Consider the following 17080-nt stretch of genomic DNA (forward strand, 5'->3'; position numbering starts at 1 on the left):
GTTGCACATTTACAACTTTTGCTGTTAACTCCCACTGAGTTCTAAAAGAGCCAGAAATCTCAAGCTGCTGCCAGCCAACTCTATTCATGGGACAGCCTCCAGGGCATGGCTCAGCCTTCACGGGGGAGCCCTGGCTCACGGAGACCTGGGGTGTCAATAATCCTGCATCCCTGCTGGGTTGATGGGAAGCACCTCATCCAATCTCCACAAACAAATCCAAGGAGACTGAGCTCTGAAGCGCATTGCACACCTCACTGCCACACAGATGGCTTCCATTTCTGGTCTGAGCCTTTGTCAAAGAAAGCCAAAGAAAGGGTATCTTCCTTTAGTGTGTTACATGAAGAGGTCTAGTCCTTTAATCAAGGAAGACCTATTTTGCTTAGGAGAGTATGGAAGAAATCAGCCACACTGCCTTCATGCTTAACAAGTATGCCAAATAACACCACCCTATCCTTGACAACTCCCTATTGTATCCATTCTCACACCAAAAACTTTCTATAAATGAAAGTAAACATGAGACCAATACATACCAAATTTCCCTGAGAAGCAGAATATTAATGTTTTTTAAAATATTTTAACAGGATTTAGCATTTTCGCATATTTACTATTTTAAGTAGTTGGTTAGAATGCCCCTTCAGCATCTAATATTCTCATACACATACACAAAATCTTTGTGAGATGTAGGTTATGAATTCTCTCTTTCCAAAGAAGGAAAGAAGTTCAAGACAGACTTAAAGCATTTTCTGGAGATTTAATAAATGTTCAAAAATCTGTTTGCCAAACCTTTAACATGGTCAAGACCTTAAAGCATTTTGATCACACATTTTCACTCTGCTACATAAGCTGTGTCTTACTCATCTGTGTCTAACTGATTAATTTGTGCCCAAGAATCTAAGTTTCTACTAAGCTTTTTTTCCCCTAAAAATATGGAAATATTTTAAGAAAAGACAAGCCATTAAGACTTCAGCTTGGGTCAGCCTGAGGGATACAGGTGTTCTCAATCTGGCCAAATGCTCCTCACTGTAGGGTCCCAGCAAAGGGGACCATCTGAAGCATCTAAGTGATGTTTAATGTCTAAATCAGATATTGAGAAAGTGGGGAATGCACCAATAGAAGCTTTAGTCCAGTAAGACCAGCACTGCCCCGCCACAAATTCTTCACCCCGTTTGGAATGAACACCTAATTTGTAAGCATGTTACCGTCATCAGAATGACAGAAGTAAAGTGTTTTCAAGCATCTGACCCAATAATCAACACGGCCAGTCAGTTGAGTACTGTAGTTCTATTCAAAATGAAGAGCTTTCTCCAGCGTTAGTAATGGAGCAGCAAGTTAGAGGACGAGCATAGCCTAAGACATCAGTGTCTTAAGCAGACCTGGTCATGAGTTCTTAGTACAGTTTCAGACTGCAGAGCTCTCCCTCAGTTATTCTAGAACAACAACAACAACAACAACAAAAGGCTGAATGTGTGCACTATTTCCCAATGGGCCGAAGGGGGCAGCGCAACATATTTTAGACCGTATTACTTGGCAATTTTCTTGGATTTTTACAGATCAAAGAAATCTGTACTGCAATAATAGAAGAAAGAGCTAAAATGTTTCAAGGGAAAGCTGTCATCCTTCCCCTCACACACATCACTGTCCCCGCCGCCCCACTACAGGCGGCAAGAGCTGTACTCACCAAACCTTGGCAGGTTGAAAGAGCCACTGAGGAATTTTTGTGGGATCGTAAGGAGCCTTGATAAAAACAGAAATCCTCAGGCGGGAAAGCCTGCACTGACTTGGTGCCTCCCTTTCCCAACGTCTGCACGATGAATCCGGGAGCCACCAGATGGCGGGAGGTTTTCAGATCCATGTGGAAGTCGTGCCTGAAGCCTCTCAGCCGAAGGTGAAGAGAGTCAACTCCGAGCGGGGCCAGCGCCCTTCTCCTCCTCTGTGAGTGCAAGATTTCATGGGACACGTAGTCGCCATTGTGGTCAACCTCGTAGGGGGACACCAGGTCATATTCTGAAAGCGAAAGACAGGGAGTGGCTGAGTGATTTCAGAATTGTGAAAAGAATCAGGAAGTCTTCAAATATAATTTATTACCAGATGACATTTCCTCCCAGGAAAAAATGATGGAGAAAATTTCAACATCTACCCATCCTTGAATCCAACTGTAGCAAGCATAAAATTGGCAGTAAAAGGGAAAATCTTAAAAGTGGCCTTTAGGGAAGTCGATGCTGTCTCTACAATGTGTCATTACCAATCCAGTGAATTCTAAGACACTGCAAAGGAAAAACAAATTATGGACCAAATAAAACTAAAAGCTTGCAAATCAATCAACGTGATACATCACATCAACAAAACAAAGAATAAAAACCACATGATCGTCTCAATAGACGCAGAGAAGGCATTTGACAAGATACAACATCCATTTATGATAAAAACTCTCAATAAAATGGGAATAGAAGGAAAGTACCTCAACATAATAAAGGCCATATATGACAAACCCACAGCTAACATCATACTCAACGGGGAAAGACTGAAAGCCATTCCTCTGAGAACAGGAATGAGGCAGGGCTGCCCACTCTCACCACTCCTGTTCAACATAGTACTGGAGGTTTTGGCCAGAGCAATTAGGCAAGAAAAAGGAATAAAAGGAATCCAAATAGGTAACGAAGAAGTGAAACTCTCACTATTTGCAGATGACATGATTGTATATATAGAAAACCCTAAAGAATCTGTTGGAAAACTGTTAGAAACAATCAACAACTACAGCAAAGTTGCAGGGTACAAAATCAATCTACAAAAATCAGTTGCATTTCTATATGCTAATAATGAACTAACAGAAAGAGAGCTCAAAAAGATAATACCATTTACAATTGCATCAAAAAGAATAAAATACCTAGGAATAAATCTTACCAAGGAGGTGAAGGACCTATACAATGAGAACTACAAGACATTATTGAGGGAAATCCACGATGACATAAAGAAATGGAAAGATATCCCATGCACGTGGATTGGAAGAATAAACATAGTTAAAATGTCTATATTACCTAAAGCAATCTACAGATTCAATGCAATCCCAATCAGAATCCCAATGACATTCTTCACAGAAATAGAAAAAAGAATACTAAAATTTATATGGGGCAACAAAAGACCTCGAATAGCTAAAGAAATCCTAAAGAAAAAGAACAAAGCAGGAGGCATCACAATTCCTGACTTCAAAACATACTACAAAGCAATAGTAATCAAAACAGCATGGTACTGGTACAAAAACAGACACACAGATCAATGGAACAGAATTGAAAGCCCAGAAATAAAACCACACATATACGGACAGCTAATTTTCGACAAAGGTGCTAAGAACATGCAATGGAGAAAGGAAAGTCTCTTTAATAAATGGTGTTGGGAAAACTGGACAGCCACATGCAAAAGAATGAAAGTGGACCATGTGCTATCGCCATTCACAAAAATTAACTCAAAATGGATCAAAGACCTGAAGGTGAGACCTGAAACTATAAAACTCATAGAAGAAAATATAGGCAACACACTATTTGACATTGGTTTTAAAGGAATCTTTTCGGATGACATGCCTACCCAGACTAGGGAAACTAAAGAAAAAATAAACAAGTGGGACTTTATCAGATTAAAGAGCTTTTATAAGACAAATGAAACCAGAATCAAGATGAACAAACAACCAACCAGCTGGGAGAGAATATTTGCAAAACATACATCTGACAAGGGGTTGATCTCCATAATATATAAAGAACTCACACAATTGAACAACAAAAAAACGAACAACCCGATCAAAAAATGGGCAGAGGAAATGAACAGACACTTCTCCAAGGAAGATATACAGATGGCCAATAGGCACATGAAAAGATGCTCAACATCACTAATCATCAGGGAAATGCAAATCAAAACAACACTAAGATACCACCTCATGCCCGTTAGAATGGCTATAATCACTAAGACAAAAAACAACAAATGTTGGAGAGGATGTGGAGAAACAGGAACCCTCATACACAGCTGGTGGGAATGCAAATTGGTGCAGCCTCTATGGAAAACGGTATGGAGATTCCTCAAAGAATTAAAAATAGAGATGCCCTATGATCCAGCCATCCCACTACTGGGAATCTATCCAACGCACCTGAAATCAACAATCCAAAGAGGCTTATGCACCCCTATGTTCATTGCAGCATTATTCACCATAGCCAAGAAGTGGAAGCAACCTAAGTGTCCCTCGACTGACGATAGGATTAAGAAAATGTGGTATATATATACAATGGAATACTACTCAGCCATAAAAAAAGACAAAATCATCCCATTTGCAACAACATGGATGGGCCTGGAGCGTATTATGTTAAGTGAAATAAGCCAGAAAGAGAAAGACAAACACTGTATGATCTCACTCATATGTGGAATATAAACCAACACATGCACAGAGAAAACTGGACCGTGGTTACCCGGGCAGTGGGGGTGGGGGGTGGGCACAAGGGGTGAAGGGAGTCATATATGGGGTGATGGACAAACAAAAATGTACAACCCAAAATTTCACAATGTTAGAAACCATTAAAACATCAATAAAAAAAAAAAAACTAAAAGTGGACTTTTAGGATTCTATTTCAGAAATTTTACTCTAGAGTAATTATAATATGTCATCATTTTTACAGTTCTAAACATTCTTTTAGTCATAGTCTTTGCTTTTACCAACATCTTCATTGTACTGATAAGAAATTTTAGCTTAAAAATACCAATAATTTTTCAGAAAATGGTTAAAAAATAAATGTGATGGGCATTTTTTGCTGCTTAATTTTTCAATAGTTAACTATTAAATCATTGAACCTAGGGGACAAAAGGCAGTATGTACACACACTCCAGGTTTCCTAGATGTGAACGTTCATGTGTATATTTCCTCATGTGTGTATTTCCTCATGTGTGTATTTCCTCCAGGTGAAACCCACTGCTGACCCTCCAATTGACCTGGGTTCTTGGCGCTTGATCATATTTCACACTTCAGCGCCTTACAAAGAGACGCTCCACACACTTCTTCTCACTTGAATTTATAGGATGCTAGCCTAAAATGCATTCAAATAAATGATTTCTTTTTAAAAGTTAAGAAAACTCCAAGGAGCTATCAGATTTCAGGGTACCCATACAGGTCTGCAGGGTTTTGATCACAGGCAATCTTACAGTTTTGCATTCAGTGCACATTTGAGCCATTTCTCTCTCTGCGGAAAGTGTGGAGAGAAACTCTGAAGCTCCTTTTATTACCAATATATGCTGTCAGGAGATTGTTCTGCTAGAGGCCTAATAACCTGGGCCCTTTTCTGCTTTAGTGTAGGTTGAACACACTTCTTGGAGTCATAAGATAAAATAAATCAGCATCCTACAGAGGTGGCATTTGGTCACAAGTGAACAGTAATTCAGTAACTATTTTTTCTGGAAAAAGGTTTTATTCACAAACTCTTTCAGTGCAAGTACTTGTCCACATCTCCATGTGTCATCCTGGCAGGTAACTGAAGGGTTACACTAGAACAGAGCATGTGGCAGCCAACGGACAGAGGAGGCAGAGAAGGCCATGGATGGTAAGGCACGGCCTGGAGCCTCTGTGCTGAAGCCCATGGTGAGGTGAGGGTCTGAGGCCAGTCAGCCAACCAGATCAAGGGGCAGGATAACCAAAGGCTTCGTTATGGCCTCTGAAACCCCAGGTGTCCTGCTTCCTCCATCAAGAGCTTTGATGTGTGACTCTTCTGGGCCCATTGCTGGGCCCACACGCCTAAATCCCGCTATGCGGGTATGAACGAGCACTTTGATGGTAACTGGTGAAGTGGGCTACATGCAGATTAGACAGGCAGCAGGTTCTAGCAAACAATTTGACAATCAATCATCCAAACGTTTGTCAAAGCAGGGCAGTTGTGTCTGCTAGAGCAAAATACATTGGAATTGTCTCATATTTTACTTAGGAAAATGAGAAAGTAAAAGAAATCTGGTTAAATTGTATGCAATGATAGAAGCAAGGGGGGAACAAGTCAGAAATTGTGTGTTTGGTATAAGTATGTGATAGCAGGCTGTCCTGGGCCACTCCAAAAGACAGAAGTGGAAAGCGCGTGCCTGGTTTGCTGGCTTTACTCAACCCGCCTTCCTCATCCCCGGCTCTCTGGACTAAGGCGAAAGGCTGGTGCGAGGTGGTCCTGTTATCACCTGTTATCTGGCCCTCTGGGGGCTCTCTGGGGTCGCCTCCACCTCACCACTAGCCTGTTTCCATTCCAACAGAGGCCGAGCAGTGCAGGAAAAGCACGTGGACTTTTCCAAACACTGGCCAATCAGCAAATTTACTGCCCATAAAAAGATGATTACCATTTTTTAAAAATCAAATTGTTTCCAGATGATATAAGCCATATTCTTATGATGGAGGGCATATAATATCTATCTTTCAAAATAATGACTGATAAGCTCCTTTTACATAAACACATACAGTGTTGTGCTGATAAATGTTTGACAACCAGCTATCTGGGGAGAATAAAACCAGCCTGGCTGATAGCATTTACCAATTTCCCTGGTGAAAATACTCCCACTGTGGCTGATTTAGATTATCAATGTAACGTCACTGAACACGGAGTTCAGGAGAGATGCACAATAGCACACCGTTATATAGTATTTCCACCACACAGATACGATACATGCAAATAACCTCAAGAGCATAGATAAGAGGAAAACACAGCAAAATAATGATGGCGATGAGGTTTGAGTATTTTCATTTTGTTTTTAATGTAATTTATTTCACTGTGAATTTATAGATTTTAATTTTCAACAACCAGCTTGCAAAATTCCTGAAAAGGTAACCATCAGCTCTGGAGGACTGGTGTGTGCTGCCCCAGACACCAGCTCTATACCACTGCAAAGCCACTCATCGTGATCAATCACAACCCCTTCCTGAGAATGATGGAGAAGATGTGTGACAGAAGAAGCACTGTCTTTCAATTCAGTCCAATGGTTCTCAACTAGGGGTGATTCCCCTCCCCCACCCCAGGAGACAAATGTCTTTGTCACAAAGGGGGAGGAGATAGTTATGCTCCTGGAATGCAGAGGGCAGGATCCAGGGATGCTGCTCACACTCTTCAATGCACAGGACTGACCCCACAACAAAATATCAACAGTACCAAGACAGAGAACTCCTGATTTAGTTGAAAAGCAGTCCTTAGTTTCAAATATGTACTCCCAGTTACGTATAAATGACTGTGACAAAGATCGTAGCTAAATAATTCAATGAATAAACAAAACAAGCACAGCATCTCATCATACACATTACTATTTGGAGAGAAGTCAATATATCATTTCAATAAACTGAAAATTTTGAACTAACTTTTGACCATATGTTTTAAGATTATAATCCCCACAACTATTGTCTTGTGATTTCAGGAAAAATTTGAGTGTGTTCCTGATCTTTGAGAATCCTTTAAATAAGACCTTGGTTCTGTATAGACTTTTTAAAACAGGGAAAACTTCACACATGGCTGCGCCAGTTTCCTGGACTACTTGATTCAAGATGCTTTTTTTTTTTCTTGAGGAAGATTTGCCCTGAGCTAACATCTGTGCCAATCTTCCTCTATTTTGTATGTGGGTTGCCGCCACAGCATGATTGCCAACGAGAGATGTAGGTCTGCTCCAGGGAACAGAACCTGGGCCGTCAAAGCGGAGCGTGCCAAACTTAACCACTAGGCCACGGGCTGGCCCTTCAAGAGGTTTTTGACCACAGCATCAAGTCCAGGAAGGCTCTGGTTTCAAACTGAGTGCAGGAGGTGTGGACCACCTGTGAGTGTGCTGGGCTGGTCTGTACCAGCTGCAGAGAGTGGATTTTACACCCTGCATCCTAACTGAGTTCAGTGACATCACATCGATAGCTTGAAAGTGGCCATGGTGGAGTCTTTACCCCATGGGAACCAGCACATGTTACAAATCAGAGCTCCAAAGAGCCTGTTGTTAAACATTTACAAGCACACCACCAGGTGAACCTGAAAGGAACGACCCTGACTCATGCCAGGTGAGTGTTTGAATGTAAATCAATATAAACCTGCAGTGCGCACACACAAACACAGTTCTATCGTGCCCAGTGAAACAAGGTTCTAAAGAACTTCTACACCTTGCCCTGGAAACTCAGTGTACACTAGAATTAAAAAGTTAACAAGTCTGTGATATGTTTCTCCTCTTAACAGGAGCCACTATTTTTACTACAAAGGTAAAATTGTAGGGAAAAATATTCAAGTCTCCTATTAAGGAAAAGCAATGCTGAATTAACCAAAATGAAATAGGTATACTTAATATCTGAAAATAGAATTTATCTCAATTTAATTATCCATGGTTGCCTCAAAGAATATATGGAGTTCTCTTTCCTATCACATAATTACTTCAGACACCCAGCAAAATTTGCAATATAGTTTGAAATGTGTGTCAAACAAAACTCATGGCCAAAAGAGTTATTTCAAGGCCAACTTGTACAGTGAACACCTAGCTATTGACTCCAGGGTCACACAACGCACTCTAGTTCTATTCTAGATCAAATAGTAACACTGAGAAGCAGAAAGAGTCTTGTCTCTGGTTGTGTGAAAGGTTTCCAGTGACATCCATGCTCTCAACTTAGCCTTTTATAATTAAAGACCTAAAACCATGGGGATGGGAGATGAGGGTGGTGTGTCCACTAAGCTAGAACCTCACTGATGATGGCTCAAACCTTCTCCTTCAGTTTCTGACCAGCAAGGTAAGTGGGTGCCATGGGAACGCTGGGCTTGTGACACCAGCGAGGTGCCAGGTGAATAGAGCGGCATGCCAGCCGGGCTGGAGTCCAGCTCACAGGAGTCTATCCTCCAGGGGGAAAAGCACTTTTAGGCAGGAACTCTTGGCTTCTCCTGGAAATAAATGGTTCTCCATCTATAATGCTCCTCTCTGAAAGAAAACTTCATAAATGCTGTAAAGTACTCTGAAAATCTCCTGAGACCTTCAGGAATTTTCATGATTTTAGAGAACTAGCATTTCTATAAAAATCTTTTTGAAAAAGTTGGGGGGTACAATTAACTTCCAGTATGGATAACTACATTGTAGAACGCATTCTAAGAGGAACAGTAAAGACCTGGGCAACCCCCAGAAGCTCCGCTTTAAATAGATCATTAACTTTCTCTTGCACATACACGGGGCAAGTAATTTATAAACATTGTAAAGCATTTACATCTAGCGCCCTCTGGTGGTCCTGAGATAGGTTCCATGTTCCAACACTCATCCGATGTATCTCTTTACTATCTCTATGTTCATTCAAGAGGAGAGAATTTGAATAGTTAATGCATATATTAAATTCTTGTATTTATGTAATTTTATGCAGATGAAGAAACTATATCCAGGAATTTTGAATTATAAATTCTTCGATTTTGTGGGATTGAATCTTTCTGAAGATACATTGGAATAATCAAATCTAGTCCTCCCTCTAAAAATCATTATTAATATTTGAGGTGGCAATTTATTGTTGGAAATGATACAAAGTACTAATATTTAGTGATTGCCAATGGATTCGGGTTCAGATAAAAACCACTTAGCAAGCGACGTTCCACATCTGCTCCGGGATTGACCCTGATGCAGCTCAGGACACTGAGCTGATGCAGTCTATTCTGGTGAGAACAGCAGTAAAACCCTATATCGCAAAAACATCAGACTCGTGTTTATGCCAAATCAAGCACAGGACATGTACAGTGCTTATGATGTCACAGTATGCTAATTACCCATTCCATGCACTATTATGTTTCAATTATGCCCCAGTCTTGAAGAGAATTAACTTCGACGCTAAGATGATAACTACTGAGCAAAAATGACTCTCTTCTGATAGTCAAGGATAGAGACAGACTTTAGTTTGAAAATCAGGAGAGGGAAGCGGAGGGGGATAGGAAGGAGCGGACGGAGAAAGGAGTAATACTCTCTTTATAATTGCTTTAATGAACACATTGCTACAAACTCTAGATTCTTTCTTGGCCCTTTAAATTTTTTTAATAAAATATATTTCCTTGCCTTTTTTCCTAGTGTTTAGGGTAATAGGCTGATAAGCCGTTACTGTTTTACAAGGGAATATAAAATAAATACTGGCGAAAGTCAATTCATAGGTGCTTGCTCATCCAGTAAGAAAGAAGCAAGACAGCACCTTAAACGCGAGTTCATACCGTTTGAACATTCGCAGCACATTATAAACCAGCGTTGGGGATTTTACGAGCTGCCACATTGCAGATTAGAACCGCCTCTGCGGACTTACCGCCTTTTTCCACCCAGCCTGGCCGCTCCGCAGGACAGGGAGGACGCCGCACGCTCGGGCTTCCCGGCGAGGCCGCTGCCGGTCCCACGGCAGACGCAGGTGCCTGCTGGAAAACAGCGGCGACACCTCGGTGAGAGGGGGGACTGCGCGAGGGGAGCCGCGGGAAACCCTGCCCCGCTGTCGGGGACTCACCTGCACACCCACCTGCGCCAGCAGCAGCACCCAGAGCGCCGCGCAGCCGGGGCCCCGCATGGCCCGGCTGCCCCGCGCGCCCTGCCGGCGCTGCGCCCCTGTGGGCAGAACGCAGGGCTTCATCCAGGGCCGCTCGGAGGGGCCCAGGATCGCGGGACGATCCCCAAGCGGGCGGCGTGCAAGTGGGCACAGATGACCCGACCCGGCCGGCGCGCAGGAGGATTCCCCACAGTGACTCCGCCGCCCGCGCCGGGGTTATTACTGCGGCTCCGCGGCGCGCGGGGGGCGGAGTGGCGGCTGCGGCGGCGGAGCACCCGCCCGCACCGTGGGAGAGAGGGAGGAGGGGGAGGGAAGGCAGAGGAAGACGAGAGGAGGGAGGAAGGGAGAACAGTGGAAGGGGGCAGGACAGGAGGGAAGAAAGCAGGGAGGGGGGAAGCGGCAGGAGAAAGAGGGCGGCGGGGTGGGGCACGAGGGCAGGATTGGGAAGGACCAGGACGCTGCCCCGCCCGCAGTCTGCGCCTCGCCAGCCACCCGTGGGCACCTGGGTGGAGAGGCGGCCCGGGAGCGCGGGGCGGTGAGCAGGTGGGGCCGCCCGCCTGGCGCCCTCCAGACCTGCGGTCCTGCTGCTGGACTGGCCGGCACCTCGCTGCGCTGTGCCCGGCTCTTCCCGGTCCCCACCCGGAGGGGCCAGACCTGCGAAGCTCAAGGCCAGACACCTGCCGCCCGCCGGAGTGCGGCGGGGCTGCGCCTGGGCCCCGCTGGGTTCGCCCTCCCGCACCATCAGGGAGAAAGGGTGCGGAACAGGGGCGCCCGGACCTTCTGGGGGCCGTGCGGATCTGAGTATGCACGAGTGTGCGTCGCCGTCGGGCTTGTGCCGCGATGGGAGACGAGGAGGTCAAGGAATCATGTCTTCCGCGCCTTCTGCCCCGGGATGTAGCTGCGCTCCTGGCCTCGGAGTGACGGCCGCCCTAGACTGGCCTGACCTCGAGTGACTGAGCCCGGGCTGCTGGGGCCTGGGTACGGCCCATCGATCGGGAGACCCTTGGTGCAGCGGGTCTGTCCGGGCCAAGGCCCGGGCTGGGCTGATGTGCAGGCAGCGCGAGGGGACCAAGGAAGCAGCAGGCGCGCGGCCACTGGCCTGGAAACTGGCCCGGCCAGTGTTCTATATCTCTTCATGGCGTTTATATGTGTGAAATCACATGTATGCATTTGAATGTGGGCGCACGTGTACATGAGCTTGTGCGTGCACCTGTGTGCATCAATGCCCGCTTGTCTGTGTGTGTGTGCATGTCTGTGTGCTTGTGCGTGAGTGCAAGTGTGAGCCAGCGCATGAGTGCACGCACATGTTAGTGCCTGTGACCCCACTGCTCCACTGGCTGTGCTCCCCGCTCCTTGACCACTTACCTGTTTCAGGTCCTGGGGTCAGCGCTCCTGCTTGGGTGGTTCCAGTGTCCCTCATGTTCAGGTTAGCCCAGCTTTCGTGTTTGGCACAGTTGGAAGAGCAGGATGGAGAGGGAAATGGTGACGGTGGTCTTTGGCCTCTTGCCCAGCTAGCTGGGAGCCTGTAGGTGCCTCTTGCCGTTGGCAGGCCTGCAGTGCCAGGCATCCTGGGCAAGGATAGCAGAACACCTCCTGGCTGTGCAGGGGCTGGCTCCTGCTCCACAGCTCTCTTCTCTCTGTCTCATTCATTAGAAAACACTCTTCAAAAGTGCAAATATTTTTACATAAAGTCCTGCATTGAGGTGGCCTTAAAACACCCCCCCGCCCTGAGTTCCTGGCAATTGTCTGCCTCGGTGCACAGGGCAGCCTGTGCTGTACTGATGGAAACTGGAGGCTGGGGCTGGGCAGAGCACCAGGGTGTGGTAAAGGTTCTGTGGGAGGCAGAGGTTTCCTTTGTCTTGAGGACAGGGCATCGCATGCTCGGTAAACGGGGATCTCTACTTGTCTCTAATTATGTCGAGTGTAACCTGCAAGGGAGTCTAGTTAGCATCACGTGAAGACACCCAGGGCCTCTCTTTTTATAAGTTCAAAAAGATGGAATGAAAGAATGGCTAATAGAAGAGGATTCACTTTTAGGATTTTTTTTTTTTTTTTTTTGAGTAATACCAAAATGAATCTCTTTCCATTGCGAAGAAAGAAATGTCTCTAGATGACAGAGACGGAAGGCAAGCTCCAGCCTGAGGGCCAGGTTGGGAGCTGAGATGAGAGAAACTGGTGGAGTGGGTGTAAGAAAGGCCATGGGACACGGTGCAGTAAGGCGGTTTGTGATTTCTAATAAGATATGCATATTTGGTCTTGCTCCCATTTCTAGCACAGAGCTCCTAAAACTCTTGGAATTTCCTCAGAGATGAGAGGGATAAGGGTGTCTTTTGTTATGTTAATAAGGTGACTTGGCACATAAGGATGGGGGCGGATTGCCAGGAGGACTTTCAGAAGCACAGATGACAGCCTGGACTTGCAAAGGGCATCTGAGTTAGGGGTAGGGGCAGGAACAGGGTTACCCGATGCTGGGGGGTCACACTGGGCCAGGGCCAGGACCCATGCTGCTTTTCTGAAAGGAGGTTTATAGGCCTTCACATAGAAAGTGTACCTCTGCAATGTGAAAAATAGCCTATTAAGAAACTAGAAAAGGAAACTTTTGATGTAAGAAATTTTAAATTCCCAAAGTGAAAGATTAGGATTATATGAAATTTAGAACTTGCCACAAAGACTGATTTAGTACAGTTTTAGAAATCAGGAGACACTGGAAGAACCTCTCCTCCAGAGTTGTTGGCGAGGCATAACGCAGCCCTGTGTCTCCTAGGGATCCCCACATGAGTCCTCGCTGAACCTGAGCCACTCAGCTCCTCAGGATTAATAGGGTCACAGGCACTCGGTCTTTGGCCCAGTGTCCTTCTAATGCCCCAGAGCTAAGCGGACTTCAGTGAGCTGACACTGATAGTAATTCTCTCGCTGGCCATACTCTAGAATCCGGGTTCCTCCGCTTTAAGACTTTACTCTTCCTAGAAAAAAGCAAAAAAGAAAATCAGGAGCCAATGAGGACAGACTACTTTAGATTCCTGAATTCAAAATATGACATTTATAAGCTCTTTTCTCTTTATTATTAAACACATAGAAATAAATATAATAATTTATATGAATATATAAAAATATATTTAGTATTATAATAGTTATTTATTACAGTAAATTTATTGTAATCATTATTATACATGAACTAATTTAATTATTATGTAATTGACACCCACCCCTGCAGTGAGGCACCTACCTCTCTCCCCAGTGCAGAAGCTGTTCGTAAGATGACAGGCGTCTGAAGATCAGTCACTGGGAAATCTTGAGAAATAAGACTCAGCACTTGTTCCCTCATGTCATCTGGTCCATAATCACACTGGCTTCTGCTACACATATTTTCTTCTGAGCATAAGGGTAAAATAAATGCTGAAGGTCGGTGTATCAGCCAGCTATTGCTGCACAAGAAAACACCTCGTAACTCAAAGCAAAAACTTCTCTCTGCTCATGAACCTGTGGCTGGGTATCTGGTGGAGGGACGGACCTGCTGACCTTGGCTGGGCTTCCTTGTGCATGCTGTCATGAAATCTGGAGGAAGACATGCACACAGGGAGAACACCATGTGAACACGAAGGCAGAGATAGGGTGACGCCTCTACACACCAAGGAATGCCAAGGATCGCCAGCTGACCCCCAGAAGCTGGGAGAGAGCATGGAACAGAGTCTCCCTCCCAGCCTCAGAAGGAACCAACCCTGCCCACACCCTGTTCTCTGACTGTTGGCCTGCGGAACCATGAGACGATACATTTCTGTTGTTTAAGTCCCCCAGTCTGCGGTACTTTGTTACAGCAGCCCCAGCAAACTAGTAAATCAGTAGGAAGCAACGTTTTCTATGGACCAAGAAGGAATGTAAGTAAAAATTGTAACATGAACATCCATTCATGATCCTCTTTGCATCTCAAGGCCTAATTGACAAGACAGCAACTGAACCCAGCTGCTGGAAGAGCCTGGAGGCATCTCGCCATGGGCTTTCAGTGGATGGGGGGTGTAGGGTCTGCCATCGTGAGGCTGGGAGAGTGGGGCAGGGGTGGAGGAGATAGCTGCTTCCTCCGAGAAGGCTGGCACTGTCCTCCCCCGTGCACTCAGGAGGCCTGTGAGCACAGAGGGTTAGCCCCTCACCAAGGAAAGTGGTTCCAGATCATGCTGCCAAGCACCTGCCGGTGATCCCCTCCCAGAGGGACCCCTATGTCTGGCCCAGTGAGCTCTCACCCTGAGAAGGCTCATAGAGCGGTGGTCTTCCACCTGCTCTGCTTGTGGAATCCCCCAAAGGCTGCAAACATCCTGATTCCTGGGCCCCAGCAGCAGAGATGGTGTCATGGGTGTGGGGTGGGGCCTGGGCATCTGCATTTGCAAAAGCTCCTTGGAGGATTCTACCAGCAGCCCAGGCTGAGATGGAGCCAGTGAAATGAATCTCACCAGGCAGCTCCTAGGAAAGAAGGACTGGGAAGGTGACAGCTGCAAGACTCGCTGAGTGTCCATCAGGGGAGATGGTTGTGTAACTAGGGTGTGCCCAGCCTCTGAAACAGCCTGCTGCCATTGAAGTGATCCCACCTTGAAATGTTTTGAGAGTGTACATGCACATGGGTGTGTGTGCCATGATAGTTTGACTTGAGTATGCATATAAGGATATGTGTGTGTGTATGTACATCTATCTATCCATCTATCTATAATTTAAATTGTTATCAAATAATGTGTGTATTGTTATTTGATTTTTTTTAATTCTAAGAGAGTTTCTAGAAAAACACAAAATGGGTGGGTTGAGCTGTTTGGGACGTAGAAACACAGAGGAGGCACAGAGCCTGCTTACCCCTAAGGAGTGGGTTTCAGATCCCTGCCAACCCACAGAATCCTTCAAACAAGCCAGTCACGACCCCCTGATGGAGCCCGGGGACACCCCACCCTGTTGATGCTACAAAGCCTGCCTCCCACAGCCCTGGTTGTTCACTCTGTTCCCTGTGTGGGCCTATGTGCTGTTGTTTGGCCGTCCCCATACCCCGGGGCAGGGCTCTCTCTCTCACCAGTGGGCTGAAGAGGAGGTGAGGAAAACAGGCATGTGCCCGTGTTCCTTTTTAGGTTTTGTTTTTTAGGGTTTTGTTAACTTAAAACTAACTGGAAAATTTTCCAAATGACTTCTATGCTCTGGAGTATTTTAAACAAATGGCAATTATCTGTTCCTTCAAGATCTGATCAGACACACTTGTAAAATTATTGGGGTCTGATTTGTGTTTTAGAGATAACTTTTTGCACAATGTTTTCTTTTCTTGAATGTGTCCTACTTCTTGAAGCAATATTTGAAGCAATTTTTCAGTTTATATTTTCCTAGAAAATAGTTCATTTCCTCAAGATTTTCAGTCATTTTAGAACAGTTTCCTTTGTCCCTTATATTATTAGTCATTCATTAATCATGATTAACTGTGAATAATTATCTCCTTACTGAGAATCCACCACGGAGGCCCATTCCTCATTGAGCTCATTACTCAGTGGGGAAGACCAACACTGAATGAGTACTCTCAAGAGTGGTTGCATATTACGAAGAAATACAGGGAGCTGTGTGAATGGTTACCTTGCCTCCTATTTTTTCTTTATTTTTGGACTTGAGACATTTTTTAGGAATACAACAACAACAAACAAATACATGGATACAGAGAACAGACTGGTGGTTCCCAGAGGGGTGGGGGCAGGGAGGAGGGCGAAAGGCGTAAAGAGGCTCATGTGTACCATGATGGATAGCAACTACACTTTTGGTGGGCAACACAACATAGGCTATACAGAAGACAAAATGTAATGATGTACACTTGAAATTTATATAATTTTATAAACCAATGTCATCTAAGAGGAGAAAAAGAATACATCTATTAATATGGGCTACTTTGGAATGATTTTGCTGACAGATAATAATACTCGTCAACGTAAATATATATGTCTTTCCTATTTAAGTTTGTAGGTCACTTTCCTCCCTAGTTTTGCTTAGCAAATTTTTCATTCTTATCTGCGTTTCCCCAACTGTGAAATTCATTTTTCCAAATTTACTGTTTCTTGCATCGGGATTGTATTTTACAACCTCGATGTACATTTAACATTGTAGAGTATCTTCCCACACCTCCTCCATCCTCCCCTGTCTCTCCTGTCGGACTCAAGCTTCAGTGATATCGTAGCATAGAGTTTATGTGGCATCTCTCAGAGCCCTGATTCTGTTCTATTTGATGTGGAAGCCAGTTATCCACATGCTTTGTTGAGCATCTTCTGACATGGACTTGATCTTTCTCCTCTTTTACTTCCTGTATTGTATAAGGCATGTTCCTCTTGGAGTGCCACTTCCCCTTTTAACTTGCTCCACTTGCTGCCTTCATAATTTATTACTGCAGATTTAGTTTTCATGACCAATACGTATTTGTGAAATAAGTATTCTCTACATTTTTCACTACCATTTTTTCTCATGTGAATCATTTTCTACTTTTGGGGATGTCAATGTTGGCTACTGCAATTGGTCAAGATTTCATGTTCTTGTTTCATAGGAGGCAGGTCCTTTTCTGGATAGGGGATATCAAGAGTT

General features: G+C 44.7%; 1 protein-coding gene across 1 annotated transcript in view; it reads right to left on the reverse strand.

Moving 5' to 3' along the window:
- The window catches only part of ADAMTS16 (ADAM metallopeptidase with thrombospondin type 1 motif 16), a 157440-nt gene extending 146822 nt beyond the window's left edge, over positions 1-10618 (reverse strand). The window contains exons 1-3 of the mRNA XM_058564379.1: positions 10463-10618; positions 10271-10376; positions 1679-2004 (exon numbers count right to left, since the gene is read on the reverse strand). Of these exons, the coding sequence (XP_058420362.1) occupies positions 1679-2004; positions 10271-10376; positions 10463-10585 (555 nt within the window). The 5' untranslated portion in view covers positions 10586-10618. The remainder of the gene's footprint in view (positions 1-1678; positions 2005-10270; positions 10377-10462) is intronic.
- Positions 10619-17080: the final 6462 nt, after the last annotated feature.

The sequence above is a fragment of the Diceros bicornis genome, chromosome 20 (genome assembly GCF_020826845.1).
Source record: "Diceros bicornis minor isolate mBicDic1 chromosome 20, mDicBic1.mat.cur, whole genome shotgun sequence".
Taxonomy (NCBI): domain Eukaryota; kingdom Metazoa; phylum Chordata; class Mammalia; order Perissodactyla; family Rhinocerotidae; genus Diceros; species Diceros bicornis.